This window comes from Taudactylus pleione, unplaced genomic scaffold (assembly GCF_031769625.1).
Source record: "Taudactylus pleione unplaced genomic scaffold, aTauple2 ptg000479l, whole genome shotgun sequence".
Taxonomy (NCBI): domain Eukaryota; kingdom Metazoa; phylum Chordata; class Amphibia; order Anura; family Myobatrachidae; genus Taudactylus; species Taudactylus pleione.
The window spans coordinates 4,570,136-4,586,957 of NW_028284881.1; the positions used below are offsets into that span (position 1 = coordinate 4,570,136).

The 16,822-nt window shown below is 43.1% G+C and overlaps 1 protein-coding gene across 3 annotated transcripts in view; it reads left to right on the plus strand.

The window, feature by feature from the left end:
- Window positions 1-16,520, plus strand: part of CAMKK2 (calcium/calmodulin dependent protein kinase kinase 2) — a 134,226-nt gene extending 117,706 nt beyond the window's left edge. For 2 of the 3 annotated variants that reach the window (XM_088449186.1, XM_088449185.1), the window contains exons 14-16: window positions 110-238; window positions 2,830-2,930; window positions 7,923-16,520. In XM_088449186.1, coding sequence (XP_088305312.1) covers window positions 110-238; window positions 2,830-2,930; window positions 7,923-7,995 — 303 coding nt within the window. In that variant the 3' untranslated portion in view covers window positions 7,996-16,520. Of the gene's footprint in view, window positions 1-109; window positions 239-2,829; window positions 2,931-5,835; window positions 5,868-7,922 lie in introns of all 3 variants that reach the window. The other variant, XM_088449187.1, reaches the window with a different exon arrangement.
- Window positions 16,521-16,822: the final 302 nt, after the last annotated feature.

A 16,822-nucleotide genomic window follows, 5' to 3' on the forward strand; every position in this document is an offset into this window, starting at 1 on the left:
TACACTCCTATTTTTAACAGTGACTTATGTACAACAGTTCAAGGCAGATATTCTAATGCTAAATCACAGAATCTATAAATTTGCTAATTAGAAATAATGCTCCTTTTAGCTGCATCCATGGGTCACTAAACATGGCGCAGAGCCTCTGCCAAGTGAGGACGAGAACTGCACCTTGATAGAAGTGACTGAGGAAGAGGTGGAGAATTCAGTGAAGCACATTCCAAGCTTGGCTACAGTGGTGAGTTTATGCATATTAATCTGTTATTCATTTACCAGAATCTCCAGTCCACACCACACAGTACACTATGTATTTGCATGGTACTTTTCTCAGCAGCTTTTACCAAGTATGGCAAAATACAGTAACACCACATTCTCATTATTTGTTTGAATGTATTATCCTGGAATACAGTGGTCAGTTGAAGGGTGAAACCCTCCCAGCAATTTGTGGACAGTAATTATCCAGCTTAATTATAAAACGAATATCCCTCCCTTGCTACTCATGTTAGTTTTTTTTTCCCAATCCCCCACTGACGGGACAAGTTCTCACGTCTCCCCAATCTTCAGGTGATTTACACTCTCTTCCTTCAGACTGTATTAACCAGCATAGAGCTGAGATAGTAGCTGTTTCCTGGGTTACCTTGTTGTGATGAGGACTGTGGACTGCTTGGTGCATTATATCCATCAATGCTGTAAATTGTTCTGGGAACTTGGCACCCATGTAGTAAGTCACCTTAAGGAAAAGTCTTCATGGGTTGAACAGAGGGCCTGATTCAGACCCGCTCGCGAGCGCTGAGTGCTCGCAAGTGGGTCGATGTTGGCCCAGTGCGCATGCGCACGACGGAGCCGGCTCCGTCGTTCGCATGCGCGAGACCCGGATAGCGACGGGCAAACCGTCACTCCGGGTTTCGTACCAAAGGGGGCGTGCTGTCGATGGTGAGTGACAGCACGCCCCCTTTGGTGGGCATGCCGGGGGCGTGGCTGCCCAGACGGAGGCGTTCCCATGGGAACGCCTACCATCTGGGGCCGGCCCCACTGACATCACAAGTGATGTCAGTGGGAGTGCTCTCGGCTCTGATAGAGCCGAAAGCACTCCAGGGCTTGCGGCAACGAGACCCTACCACAAGGGTCTCGTCGCAAGCCCGATGGTCGCGATGGTCTTGACCATCGCGACCATCTTCCTGGCCGCTCGCTATAGCTGTGGGTGGTCACCCACAGCTATACGAGCGGCCAGGAGGCTGCTCTAAAAATTAAGAAGGACGGCCCTGATTCAGAGCGAGTGCTCTGTCAGAGCATCCGGCTCTGAATCAGGGCGTGAGATCTTCAGTACTAAGACTCCTTGAGAATCAGGGAGTCATCAGTCCGGAGTAGGTGGAAGATTACACATGTTTGGGTCTGTTTGGGCTTACAGGCCGTAGAGAATACAGTACACCTGCAGTTACCGCAATATGTTTTTTCTTCTGTCCTGAGATCCTAATTGTGGAGTCTACCTTGTGAAGACATATTGCTTTAGTCAGCAATACGGAGTTACACTACTATTTGGGGGAAGAGGGGGGGGGGGGGTAATTTAGCTTGGTAATCATGATCCACATCCGGCAGGGCATAGATTAGCCCATCAGTGTAATGCTCCAGTACAGGAAAATAATTATTCCAGTAACAATGGTTATCTAGAAAGTCAATTTAACTGTAATCATGTCATAGGCACAGGTTCCCTATTACAGTCTCTATGAGGAACACTGTTAAACATTATAATAAAGAGAGGAATTCAAAGGGCAGTACTGGATGACCATTGTAATTACCTGGAAAAGTTTACTGATAACCCCTAACTTCTAAATATCCCCGATCATAGGTCCCAGACCTGTACGCATGCCTGTACGTAGAGAGTAAAATAATTAAATAAGCAGGCTCACCATGCAAATGATATATTGTCATATGCATGATGGTCAGGTGTTCTTATGGACCTCAGTGGATAAAGGCTGTACATAATTGAAGTTGTCCCAGAACTAGGGAGTGCACAGATGTGTCCTAGCTGTGTAATGTGGTCACAGGCCATTCAGATGTGCCAGTGACTAGATTCAGCCTACTTTTATTGGGGCATGTTTGCTCTGTATAGGCACAATTGGCATGGGAACCGTACTAATATTTCCAGATACCTTTTTTCCAAACGTGGTGATATACGCATTATTCCATACATGAAGTCTGGCTGCCAATGGCAATTGAGAATTGGCATGCCCTTCAATGCATGGGCATAGCAGATAAACGGCTGGATTCACATAAAATAGAACTAGTTTGTTAATAGTAACCCTAGTTTAGTTACCATAATAATGTAAGTAAAATGTCTGGCCCACACATCTGGTGGAAAAAAGTTGTGTCAGAGACCAGCTTATTACCCCTTTTAAAATGCCTCTTGATTTATCTCATTCCCTCTCACAACACAAGCTCCTGTTGGGTTTTATTCTGGTGGTATTATAAATTTAATGAGGAACATTTATGAATAGGGTTCCATAGAATAGTGGGTGGTGTCAGTAGCACCCAATCGGATTTAGTCATTTTTCTATGCATAACACAACCCTTTCTGTTTATGTTTATTTGCTCTTTGTTGTTCCATTTCTTTATTATCTGTGAACTTTTATAGTAACATTTCTACATTTCCAGAGTAAGGGCTTTTTCACATATTTGCACTTTTTTAGGACATAAAAACAGTAATAAAATGTTTTAGTCAGTTATGTGGTTTCCTCCAATGCTTTACACTGATTTCAGAATGCAGCGTGCATGAGTGATTGCTCAGGGACAGTCATCATTAGAGATTACATCCAGCGTTCTCCTTTTCAGATCTTGGTGAAGACCATGCTTCGGAAGCGCTCTTTTGGAAATCCATTTGAAGGGAGTAGAAAAGAGGAACGGTGTATGTCCTCTCCTGGAAATCTCCAAGCGTAAGTGCCATTGGAATATTAATTGTTATTTATTATAATTCCCTCATAAGATCTGCCTAAATTTATACATGCATTTATATCATCACGTCTAGACTACTGCAATGCCCTCTACCTTGTTCTCCAAGCAAAAGAATTGCACCACTTGCATATGGTACAAAATGCAGCTGCCAGGCTATTAACCAACCAGCCCCGTTCCAGCCATATAACACCCATTCTCTACTCCCTACACTGGCTGCCTGTAAGATGGCGAATCTCTTTCAAGAATTGCTTACTGACTTTCAAAGCCCTACATGACCATGGCCCAAGGTACTTGAGGAAGCTTCTGATCCCATCCTGTCCCACTCGATTACTGTGATCCGTTGGTGAAGGACTATTAACAGTAACTAGAATCTCACGGAATTCATTTGGGGGTTGAGCTTTCAGCTTTGTGGCTCTGACTCCCGACTTCCACGTACAGTTCGAGAAACCTCCACTCTAGAGTTGTTAAAAAATAGACTGAAGACTCACCTGTTCACCCAAGCTTTTCCCTATTGTCCCTTGTTAAGCCTGTTATGTCTGTAAGATGGAGGGGAGGGCGGGGGCGGCATCGGAACGATTTTATGTTGCCCCCCCCCAACATAAAATCGTTCCGATGCCCCTGATACCACCCTATAAAACCTGCGAATACTGCTTGTCCACTAATCCCCAAAGTTTATGTGTTCAGATAATTTGCGAACCATTAAAGTAACATACACTGTTCAGCCTTACCCTGACTTTCCACTACAGTTCTGTGATACCTCCCTGCTTCACAACTGAAGCCCTTACATCATTTTTAGGACAGTGGCATCTGATTCAGGTCAGGTGAGCTACTGGGACATTACTTACAGTGCCCCTGGGCCTGATTCAGACCGGGTCGCTGCCGCTCGCAGTGATTGTGGGCGTTTTTGTTTTTTTTCTCCTCCGGCCGCTCGCAAAGCTGTGGGAGACCACCCACAGCTTATGCGAGCGGCCAGGAGACCATCACAATAATTGCGACCATCGGCCTTGCGACGAGACCCTACAGTAGAGTCTAGGCTTCCGCAAGGCTGAGTGGACTTCCTGCACTAACAGAGCAGGAAGTCCACTACTGACATCAGTAGTGATGTCAGTAAGTCCTCCCTACAAACGCCAGGCGTTCCTAAGGGAACGCCTGCGTTTGTTTAGCCACCCCCCCCCCCCTACCCGCCCACAAAATGGGGTGAGCTGTCACTCACCATCGACAGCTGCCCCGTCTTGTTGCGAGCCCCGTAGCAACTGAACTTCAGTCGCTCGGCGGGGCTCGCGCACGCCGGACGCAAACATCAGGCCACTTGTCAGCGGCTCTGAATGAGCTCCCCTGTGTATAAATCCAACAATCCACACAGTGCAATTCTGCAAAGCAAGTATGCCAAACTGTTAGTCACTCTGTGTCTGCCCTATGTGTCTGCTATGTAGAGAAGCACCCCTCTCTTAACATGGCAACTTGCTGCAGAGGAGAGACAGAGAGCTTTGTGTATCTAATGCCTTAAATATAAACATTACATTTATTTTGTGTATTTTATTCAGTTCCGTTACATAGCGTTTGATAGACATTGATGTCATATACTGACTTTACTAGCTCATTAAATGATTTTTAAATAAAGCTAAAGCTGCCCATTCAACTTATACTGGATATTGCTGGTGGGGTTGGGTACGTGATCCCAGCGCACATAATGCCGATTGTCAGAATGCCGGCGCTGGAATCCCAACAGTAGATATCCCGACGCATGCAGGTAAGTAATCTAAACCTAACCCTAACCCACCTTTCCCGCAGCCTAACCCTCCCTTCCCCCGCAGCCTAACCCTAACCCTCCCTTCCCCCGCAGCCTAACCCTAACACTCCCTTCCCCCGCAGCCTAACCCTCGCCTCCCACAGCCTTACACTCTCCCTAGTGCCTAACCCTAATCCCTAATTCTTACCATTGGGATCGCAGCCCCTGGGATTCCGGTGCCAGCATTCTGTGCGCCAGGATGCCAACTGCATCCCGGCTGGTGAGATGGTCCGTTGTAACATGTTATTATGTGCAGGTAAATCATCCTTCAAATAACACTTGTGCTATACATTTTAATGTTTACAAATAACTTAATTATCACTGAACAATGCAAACTTATATTATTAAACTCAAATATTCACAATTTTTATGTATTTAGAATGAACCCAGACGCTTCTGGTATACGTTTCTTCAGTTGCAGCTTTATAGTACATATCGTTTGGGATGATGTAATTCAGTATTGAAACTAGGCACTGCTGTTAGTGCCTACTAATCCTGTATATACACTGAACTCTGGTGAAACAGTGCTTGGCATAACATCAGTGTGCCACAGTGTGGATAAATAATCCCCTCCTACCGATATTCCCAGACCACCCTGATCAGTGTCACTGACTTGAAGTAGCTGGGAACGATCAGTGGGTTGGGTCTAATCATTCCACTTCTACCCTTGTGGAAAAGTCTGGGACCATCAGGTAACGCTGTTCTATGGGCCATCTAGCAGGTACAATGATCCCCAACTGCCGCATGAAGGAGGATTCCTGGCTGACTGTTACAAACCAGCTGGTAATGAGGTGGATGCAATAGGAGGTGACCAGGATGGCTCAGATTGCTCAGGCTGTAGTGATGGTGTAAACCTGTCAGAAAGTAGATAATGGGGCTAGAATGCTTCTGTGAAGAGTCCAGGGGCGGGATGTAATAGAGATCGAGTCTGCCGGAGGTGCATGATGCAGACTGATCTTGCTCGTTTTTTTAAAGTGCTGTCATTTACAAGGCAAAGCTGAACTGGCTGCATCCTGCACCTCCGGCACACTCCATCTCTATGACATCCCGCCCCAAGTGTTTCCTCCTCCCTCAAACATTTTTCTTTTCAATTCTAGAACTAAAAAGTCAGGGAATATATCAGCAAAAGGTAACAATTTCAAAGCTTCAGAAATAACATCTGTTACAATCTTACTAATAATCTTTACACTTTACCTATAACACAGCTTTGCATGGCGTTCACATGCAGATGTTCCAGAGGGTTCTTGATATGTAGGTTGGGTGCTAGTACTCTAAAGCCCAGATTTATCAATGAGTGATATTCTTGTTATCACTCTTTACTACTCTTAAATAGTGCTCCAACCAATCAGCTCCCAACTGTCATGTGTTTGAAAAATAACAGGGGCTGATTGGTTGGAGCACTATGTAAGATTAGTAACAAGTGGTAACAAGAATAACACTCGTTGATAAATCTGGGCCATAAGGTGCGTACACACTGGGCGATAAAGTGGACGACTGAACGATAACGATATCGTTATCGTTCAGTCGTCCACTTTATCGTACATTTTTAAGCCCAAAACGATGAACGTTAACGACGACGCGCGTTCCCGCGGGTCGTTCGTCATCATCGTTCATCGGGCTGACATGCAGGCCAACCTGACGATCTCGTCAGGTTGCTGCATGTCAGGGAATGGGAGAGAGAGCCCGGCGCTGAACGATATCGTTAATGATATCGTTCAGCGGCTGTGCTCAATGTCATAAACGACATTGAGCACAGCCTGCCGGGGACACACTAGACGATATCGCTCAGGGAGCATATCGTCTAGTGTGTATGCACCTTAAGAGTACTGAAAGGGGTTGTCTACTTCGGGAAATCTACCCTCTTGATGTACTGGCCCCACAATACCAGAGAGCAAATAGGGAAGACCTGCCCCGGATGCTTCTCCATTACCGACAACTAAGAGCTGCACTGTTTATGTGGCGGCAGAAGCTGCAGCAGGAAGACTCAGTCTGTCCTTTCCGATTCAGTAGACTATAATAGAGGTGTTCTATCAGTGCTAGATGGTGTGCATGATTCTGCAATGATCGGTGCAGCAAATGTAGTGTGCTGTAGCTACAGGAGGTTACCAGGGAGAAACGTCCCCCATTGGCTACATGAGAGGGAAGTACATAAAGTGGACCCATTTTCTATACGCATGGGAGGCAGCAATTTTTTGTTCTTAACTAATATTCATCTTATCCAGGAAAAGCGCCATCAGAATCGGTCCCCTCTTACATTGCAACCACCACCATCATCACCACCACTGTTGCCATAAGCAGGTAGGAAATTATCAGAGCCTAGCACCAGGCTTTGTGACATGAAGAGCAGCTCCCATGTAAGAATCTGCTGACTACTTCTCCATGTCAGTGTCCAGCGCTCTGTGTGAGGTTGTCACAGGTGTATTAAAAACACTGGATGAGGGACACTGTGTAGTGTAAATCTAGTGAGAGTATGAAAGAGGCCTTTGTACAGTGGTGTTTGGGTGTTTAATACACTATTGTAATTGTAGATATAGGCATCTGGGTCTATCATGTTTCAGCACAGATGGGAAGAATATAGTGTTATATCGATGGCAAATAAAGAACTTAATGCTGTAATGTCTGTTCTACATTCCACATTTAGTTTGCATAACATATTATGGGAGCAATCATCTTAAACAAAGGAAATGTTGTTGATGTGAAAATGGTCTCTGGGGTCAGCTCAGAACACTTATTACAGGTGTGTGAATAATTCATGAGGGTACAAGATTAGGCGTCCAGTACATAAATGCCACTAACAAGGGATGTTACATCACTGTGGTTCTATGCATGCATGACATGGGTTTATATAAAATGACCACACACGATCTGAGAACAGACATGCTTTGACAAATCTTAACTACATAGCCCTAAAACAGAAGATGGTTTAAGTTCTCTTTTAGGTAATCTATGTGGGAAAAAGGTGACAAATATAATTGAATTGCTTTGGAACTCTGCATGATTTTTTGTTAATCAAACATCTATTCAACTTCTAAGACTGCTTACTGATTCTGCCACATCTGCCCTGTTGCTAGATTTACCCCAGCACTTTTCTTTCTCCTGATACTACTGCTGCTGATTTGGCCTGAAGTCCTGTGAAGCATGCACAGAGAGTCCTAGGATACTCATATCTTTGTTTCATTTACAGGATTCAAGGCAGCGACGAAAGTCTGAGAGAGAGCGACTTGCAAGAGTTAGGAGAGGACGAGGTGCTTTCATGAGTGCATTTGCCCAGAGATGATATGGCTTGGGTATATCATCTATGACTAGGATGTTTGTAGATGAAGACACCATGTGTAAACTAAACCGTGCATGCTACTTGCTCAAAGAACACCTTATGTTGCTGCATGCGCTAAAGACCTTGTCCTGCCTTGGGTGGTTAAGTCGTTAAATGTTATTGACTTTGTAATGGGCTCACTCTTCCAGTGGACTCCTGGAGACCTATCCAGAGAAGGTGCTTGTTTTGTACATTGCAAAAAAAACGATTGAAGTGGCTTGTATCATATGTATTAATGATGCCAAATATTACACACATACAGAGCACACACCTATGCTTTCAGGGCACTAACACGTTACAGACTGTGCACTTACAGTACATTCATGTATTATAGGCCCTATTTGAGCGAGCACTGATTGGACTAACTTATAGTGTAGTGAGTTTGCTAATCCTTGTTTTCAGGGCCTTGCCAGAGATTTTAGATTTGAAGAATTGACAGTTCAGTTCTTAGCAGAATGTTTTGTAAGATTGAAATCGCTGGTCTGTTGCTAGACACTGACTATGTCTAGCACTCGAATGCTCAAATGCCAGTGAAGACGTTTTTAAATAGTGTGAAAGCAGAAACTACTACAGTTTTACTGCTAATCTATTTGGCTTTTTGTGTAATTTATGTTATTTTGGGAGAGGACCAGCGATGATGTGACTGTAATGCCACCAGGGGGAGTGCCGAGTCACCTAATCCTTTCACATCCATTTTATGTAGTTAGTACAGTACATCATCAGTGCCACCTTCAGATACTGCCTCCTGCACTTTGTACATTTCTTTCCATCCCATCCTGTCTTTTTATATAATCTCATTATGCATTTACCAGTTTAAACCGCCTAGAGTAATTGCACAAATAAATTGTTTGCCAAGGTATACATAAACAAAACCAACAATAATGTGCCTCATTATACTTATAATTATGTGACAAATCAAATGACAACTGTTACACATCTATTGCCAACCTCCGTGCTGGGGGATCACTGCGAGCAGGCTTGTCACTGATGGGTAATCAATGGCCCTCATTCAGAGCCGTTCGCTATTTGCGTTCGTTCGTTCAAAAACAAGGGGTGGCTATGCAAATGATCCGTTCGCACATTGCTGTCTGTTCACACCTCTAAGTCTGAACGAGTGAGCAAAACATACGCTTGTTTATTTGATAAAAACGCCCCCTGGCCGCTCGCACCATACGTCATGTCCGCTATTTATTAGATTAATCGAGTACATCGAACAGGATATGAACTGCTCGCTATTCTTGTGGTTGGTTTTTTCAACCGCTATTTTGCGAGCAGTTCTGAGTTTAAAAAAACCAAGTGATGTGGTCATTGACGCTGCTGTATTAATTATGCACACCCATAAAACGCCCGTTTTGACCTTTAAGCACGCCTGCGATCGGATCTCCACTCCCCGTTTTCAAGCACCTTCCCCTGTTACCACCCACATACGCCTCATTCTGTCACTCAAAATAGCAGGCACTCGCTATATTGCGTACAAATGATTTTCGGCCGCACTGACTGGTTCGCGCATGCGTACTAAAAACCGTACGCATGCGCAGATGTGCGAACATCGCTCGGAACGAGCGTACTGCCGCTAGCGAGTGGCTCTGAATGAGGGCCAATGTTCCCAGCTCACGACCATCAGTGCCAGTCATAAAGAATGTAGAGAATAGCAGTGTTAGTAAGTAGACGATCCCTCATTCTCAGTACAGCTGGCCGGTGCTTCTGCCTTCATTTCTAAGGTGACTGTAAGTAAATAAGTAACAGGGACATTTATGAAAACGAGCACATTAAACATCACGTATTAAATTTTTTTTTCAACTTCTCATTAGAAAATATAAACAACTGTTATTTGTTGGTATACGGTAAACTGCAGCATGTTTTCCTGTGCAGCACTTTCCTACATATCCCCTAATGTATTTCTAGCCTAGATGTTACATTCTATATAGAAATAGCTCTACACTATACCCCATTAGTATTGCACAGCACTAACACTGCAGAATGACACACACAACAGGGACAAGAGAGTGCTCACATTATGTAGTGACGTTGTGATCTAGACCATTAGTTATACTGGGCCTGGATCAGAGGTGTGCACTAATGCTCCCGCAGCTGCAATTTTCTCCGCTCTGATTGTGCAAAAATATGCAAATGAGACGGCGGCTGAGACTTGTACTGAGACGCCCGCCGGAGCCATCGTTGCTGTCCACAACTGCATACACATATGCAGCATCGGACGCAGATCGTACAAACATCGACTTCCTGACTGAGTCTATGGTCACTCAGAATGACCATCGTGAGAATAAAGACTTGCAGCGTGTGACTACGGTAATGTACCATGACGTATGCGCAGTGCGACTCTGACACATGTGCAGTGACAAGTAAACCTTTCCATTTGCCAAAACATCGTCATTGTGTACATCTCTGAATCAGCCCCATAGAGTGTAGTGAGGGTTTACATTCCTTTGTTTAAGCCATGTTATATGTTTAATAAGGGCTTTTCATCAGGAACAAGATACATCATTAGGACACACATATACCTAGAGAAGTGAGAAGCTTATTATTACAAATATGGAGGAAAATAGTAAATATAGTGTATCTGAAGTGTAGAAGGTACAGTGTGATGTCTGAAACTCTTATAGTTATATAAAGGAAAGAATTATGGGGAGGGGGCTTATGATGGGGTGAGGAAATAAGGCTGCATAAAAAAAGAAAAGGGAATTCTTGGATGTGGTGTAGAATTTGGGCTAGTAGGGTTATCAGCCTATTAGAGGGTTCTGCTCCAAAGATATGAGAGGGCTCAGTAGTTGGGGTGAAAAGTGATCATGAAATGAGTCCCAGGGCGATGAGGCTTTATGGATTGTGACAAAGGAGACTCATGAAAGTCCTATTAGCCAGGGGTCCTGCCAGGGAGACTCAGTCCGGCAGGCATCCACACTGCCATTCTGTTAATACCTTTGTGACTATGTTTGGGCCTGTCCAGGATGGGAAGAGGAAGAAGGACAAATTTGGGATTTACATGAATCATAATAATGGTACAGATGGGATTTCTGATCTCTGCCCATGATGGTTGGATTTTGGGTAGAAACCTTTGTGAATGCACTTTCTCCATATCTATCATAGAACTATGATATTTTGGGGCTCATGTACAGTAGGACGCATTTGAGACACCCAAAATATTATAAGGGAAAAAAAAAACATTCATGAAAAAGCGTATTTATGCGTCCACACTATCGGACACATGCGGCCAGCTTTACAGCACTAAGCGATACGCCAGGTTTATGCCGGAAGCATAGAGATGTGGCTTCACCTTAGTAGATGTGCAAGATGCTTTATTATAGTTCTGTGCAATATAATAATCTAACAAAATGTCATATACACAACAGAATATAAATACAAAATATAATTACATTGAAATACAAATCTAAAGTGTGAATTCAATTCAGACGTGTTAATTTTCCCTTTAAAAATGCAGTTGAAATATCAATTAAGTAAAACGTAATAATTGTAACTTCATACTAAAAAATGAAATATCAGCTAGAGAGGGGACTCTACAAACATCCATTTGGAAGCGGCTAGTTAGTGCTGCCGATGGTCAGTATCCTCAGTGTGTCGGCTTGCACCAGCCCTCCAGCACATGCAACAGATCCTGACAACTATATGTCACTCATGGCTCCGTCCTTTCCTTATATTATCACAGATTTACCCCACATGGGACAAAGGTAGATTATTGTAGGAGAGAATGATATCATATAGAGCCTGTAATTAGGGGACTGAATGCTAGTTACAGGCAGAGCCCTGTGTGTCCCACAGTACAATTCCGCTCACTCTGTATAACCGCTGCAGCTCCATAATCTATTCTTAGCATCTTATATAAGAAGTACTAAAGATAATTTGAAATACAAGAACATTACATTATAGTTGAGTTCAGTAAACGTATTATATTTGGGAATGTATTAGCCAATGGTCCATCTACAAATCTTATGACCAGTGAGAAATGATTTTAGCAGTTTGGTAACTATATAATGTGTCCAAGTTTAATTATTATTATTATTATCCTTTATTTATATAGCACCAAGATTTTGTGCTTGACTTTTTTTAACCAGAGAATGATTATTATTCCCTTTAGTCCCTGCTCCAGTGGGGCTCACAGGATAACTTCCCTACCAGGTATAAACACGCACACACCAGAGTCTGTTATCAACCCTTCCATGTCATCAGGCCCACCGACACTGCGCGAGGATGCGATCTGCGTATTCCGTCAGCGGTGTGTGGGGCCTGTGGACATAAATCTTGTCATCATGTCCCCCAGGATGCACTTGGATACTAGTAACCTGTAAACACATCTCCACATCTGTATCTATAAATCTCTTCCATGGTGGTCTGTAGTCTCCCTCCCCCTCCCCTCCCTCTCTCCCTCCCCCTCCCCCTCCCTCTCTCCCTCTCTCTCTCCCCCTCAAAACAGTGTATAGTTAGGCAGATATTGAAGAGTAATAACTTTAACCACTAAGCCTTGTAGCTACTTACACTAAGCGCTGTCATTAATCTATTAAGGCTGATGTATTATATGTTTATTTGTGGTTTTAGAAAATTATTAAGACATCACTCTTGCCAGTGAGAATTACAATACGTAGATCTAGTTCTGCAGACTCCATTTGACACGTGATATATGATTTCTAGAAATGTGATGCAGCTATACAGAGGTAGTGGATGCTGGCTTGGTGCCCAGATGTAGGTTGGTGGTTGGCAATAGGTTGTGATTGTGGGGAATCACATGTGGCACAGGTATGCCCCTACAGCTGCCAGTGGAGATGTGGCTGAGTTGTGTATGACTGGGCATCACTTGCAGAACTAGTTTCTGATCCTTCTGTGCCATTATTTTATCAATAATATATCTATAATTTGCTATTAGACCTCTACCTCCAGAAAATGTAGGACTTAGGGGTATGTTTAGGACACAGCAGCGTGTGTTGGGCTGTTGACAGGAAAGAGGGAGGGGTGGCAGTGTCGGACCCGGGCCCCTCCAACAAGCCCGGGTAATTAATACCCACTCCCCCCCCTTACTCTCGGTGCCCCTGACTAAGAGGAGAAGAGGAGCTCTGCTAAACACTTGAGTGGCTATGGGATTGGTGAGGGCAATATGGGGGGAGGGGTTCTACTAAAATAGGAGGAAGTGGGTTTAGCCATAATAATGGATCACATACTTCACGTAGGCATCATGCACATACCTCTGGAATATAAGACATATATATTGCATAAGATGACCACTTACTGAGAACCGGTCACCTTTGTGTAAAAGTACTGCTTACACTATCCATGTGGTAGCCTTCGCTGTGGAAATGGCATTACATATTAACTTGCTCTGTATGTAAACCTAATATGTTATCCTCACCGCCTTCCTCATACATCTTGGCAATTGCTTGTGAAGCCGGGAAGCAGTGACGTACTGAGGAATGTATCTGCCAATGCTGTATGTATGCTCCCTGACTCTTACACCCAGTCACAGCATATACACACCTCAGTCATGGAGCAGGGCCACCACACCATTCACTCTCTATACGAAAGCTTTAGCCAAAATTGCAGTATATTTACACAGAAGTGCCAGGTTCTCTTTGTCATAGAGAGTAGATGTTAGAAGAAATGAATCTGTTTTTGCTCTTTAAAGTGTCTGTTGTCTACAGACCGTGGAGGCAGCCATTTTGTGGACTAAGCTAGTATTCCTGTAACTGAAACCACAACGTAATAGGAGTCAGTATACCGCTCAGCACATTATTGACTGGGCCTTGAGAACACAGTCAGGACTAATAATAACATCACTAAGCCGGCGATCACATGGACATTGTTACAGCCACTATATGGTTGCTCACATTGGGGCTTATTCAGAGTTGGACATAAACACAAGTTGCAGCTTTTTTCACAGCTATTTTTTTTTATGTATTGCGAATGTGTCCTATTCAGTGACGTGCATCTTCACATTTATAGCTCTCTGCACCTAGTTTAGACAAGGCCAAAGTACAGCAACACAAAATCTGATTCAACACATAGGCGCTACTGTACCTGTTTGAGGGGATGACTTGTGACTATTGTCCCCTGGTGCATGTTGCGAGCTGATGATGATGACAGCAGTTGTTCACATTTGATTTGCCGAACACATCGGAGGCACACCCAATTATGTAAATAAGGTAAAAATTCACATTTGCGCTTAGAAGCAAATTGCATCCAACTCTTAATGAGGCCCACTGTGTGCAGGAGATGCATGCACTTTAACTTGGCAGCTGCTACTACACCTAAATATATATCCTTATTATAAAGTTGTTAATCCAATATATTTCAAGTTATATTTTCCATCAGGATACAATTTCTATTCCAAATTAGGTTGGGGCTTGTTTATTTTGTGAATATGAACGGTCGATTATATGAATACAGTAGGTATGTTGTGTTTATTGTTAAACATCCCTTAAAATAATTTTCTGCTTTAAGAATACTCTAAAGAATACAACACTGTATTATTTACTTTAGCATTGGTGCAAAAATGCCATGAATTGAGATTATTAATGATATGCTATTATTGTAAATGGAATGTAAAGTTACAATAGGGATTAATGCCCAGTAGATGGTGCTACCTGTATTCTTGCATCAGAACTGGGTTTAGAGGCTGTTTTGCATCATAGTGTCAGCCATTGTAACAGTGTGAGGATACTGCAAGTCTCTGCAGTGATGGAATCACCTATTCTCATGTCCTATCAATCTATTTATAGACTTTGTGCTTTTCTAGATTAAGAAAATTTACATTTTGTAACAGAATATTGCTCTTTTGACGTTGGGTACATAATAATCATATTTACAGCTAAAATTTGATGTATTGTGGAGGCTTTTTTTTTGGCCAAAAAGCCAAAGATTATACGTACAACTTTAAGGAATCCTTCATTTCCTGGTAAGTATTTTACAAAAGATAAATAAATAAAAACTAACCTTAATAAGGGATGAATATATGAATGCATTTTAGTTTCAGTAACAATTAGCTGTAGATATTGATGTATAGTTATAAAATTAAACAATGCAGACTAAGGCTAGTTTCACACAACGGTTTTGTCCGGACAGAAAAAAACAGTCTGTGGGTCAGTCCCTCTCATAAGAAACGGTTTTGTGCCATGTGTAATGTTATTGCCGTGTGTTTGAATCTCTTTTCAATCTGTAAAACTGAAGACCGTGGACGGCAGTCTAGTCAGTGGTTATCACAGCTGTAACACGGCGACTGTGCCGTTTTCGTGCAGTGTGAAAGCCCTAATGTATTTATAACTTCCACTGAAATTAAACAACAGAAATAAGACAATGTTTTTGCCGGACGGACAAATCCGTCATGTGTGAAATAGCCCTTAGGGCTCAATCCAATTAGGTGCAAGTTTGCCAATGCAAGTTTATTTCAAAAAGCGACCTGGGAAAACGGCATGTAAAAGTGGGGTAACCATCCTGGACCCCAACAATTGACAACTGACATAGCAGGACCATATACAGTACAAGACTGTTAGTGGCCATAACAAAACTGCTGGATGCTCTTAAATGGTGTAAAATGGCTGATTTTTATAATTTTTAATAATGGTTGAAAGAATTATAGCCTGAATGTGTTTTTCATCAAATTAAAGTCTTTCTATTTTTTTGGCTACAGGAAATTGCTTGTACACTGATTTTGCAGTGTTTTCAAACAAGTTTTTAAAAAGTCAAAATAACCACTTTTACCTCTCATATGCAAGTTCAAACACCCCTCTCCCATCAATACAACACCTCCACATACCTGTCCCACATAATTTTCACCTCCACATACCTGTCCCACTTAATTTACACCTCTCCATACCTGTCCCACATAATTTACACCTCCACATACCTGTCCCACATAATTTACATCCCCATATACCTGTCCCACATCATTTACACCTCCACATACCTGTCCCACATCATTTACATCCCCATATACCTGTCCCACATCATTTACACCTCCACATACCTGTCCCACATCATTTACACCTCCACATACCTGTCCCACATCATTTACACCTCACATACCTGTCCCACATCATTTACACCTCCACATACCTGTCCCACTTAATTTACACCTCTCCATACCTGTCCCACATAATTTACACCTCCACATACCTGTCCCACATAATTTACATCCCCATATACCTGTCCCACATCATTTACACCTCCATATACCTGTCCCACATCATTTACATCCCCATATACCTGTCCCACATCATTTACACCTCCACATACCTGTCCCACATCATTTACACCTCCACATACTTGTCCCACATCATTTACACCTCACATACCTGTCCCACATCATTTACACCTCCACATACCTGTCCTACATCATTTACACCTCCACATACCTGTCCCACATCATTTACATCCCCACATACCTGTCCCACATCATTTACACCTCCACATACCTGTCCCACATCATTTACACCTCCACATACCTGTCCCACATCATTTACACCTCCACATACCTGTCCCACATCATTTACACCTCCACATACCTGTCCCACATCATTTACACCTCCACATACCTGTCCCACATCATTTACACCTCCACATACCTGTCCCACATCATTTACACCTCCACATACCTGTCCCACATCATTTACACCTCCACATACCTGTCCCACATCATTTACACCTCACATACCTGTCCCACATCATTTACACCTCCACATACCTGTCCTACATCATTTACACCTCCACATACCTGTCCTACATCATTTACACCTCCACATACCTGTCCCACATCA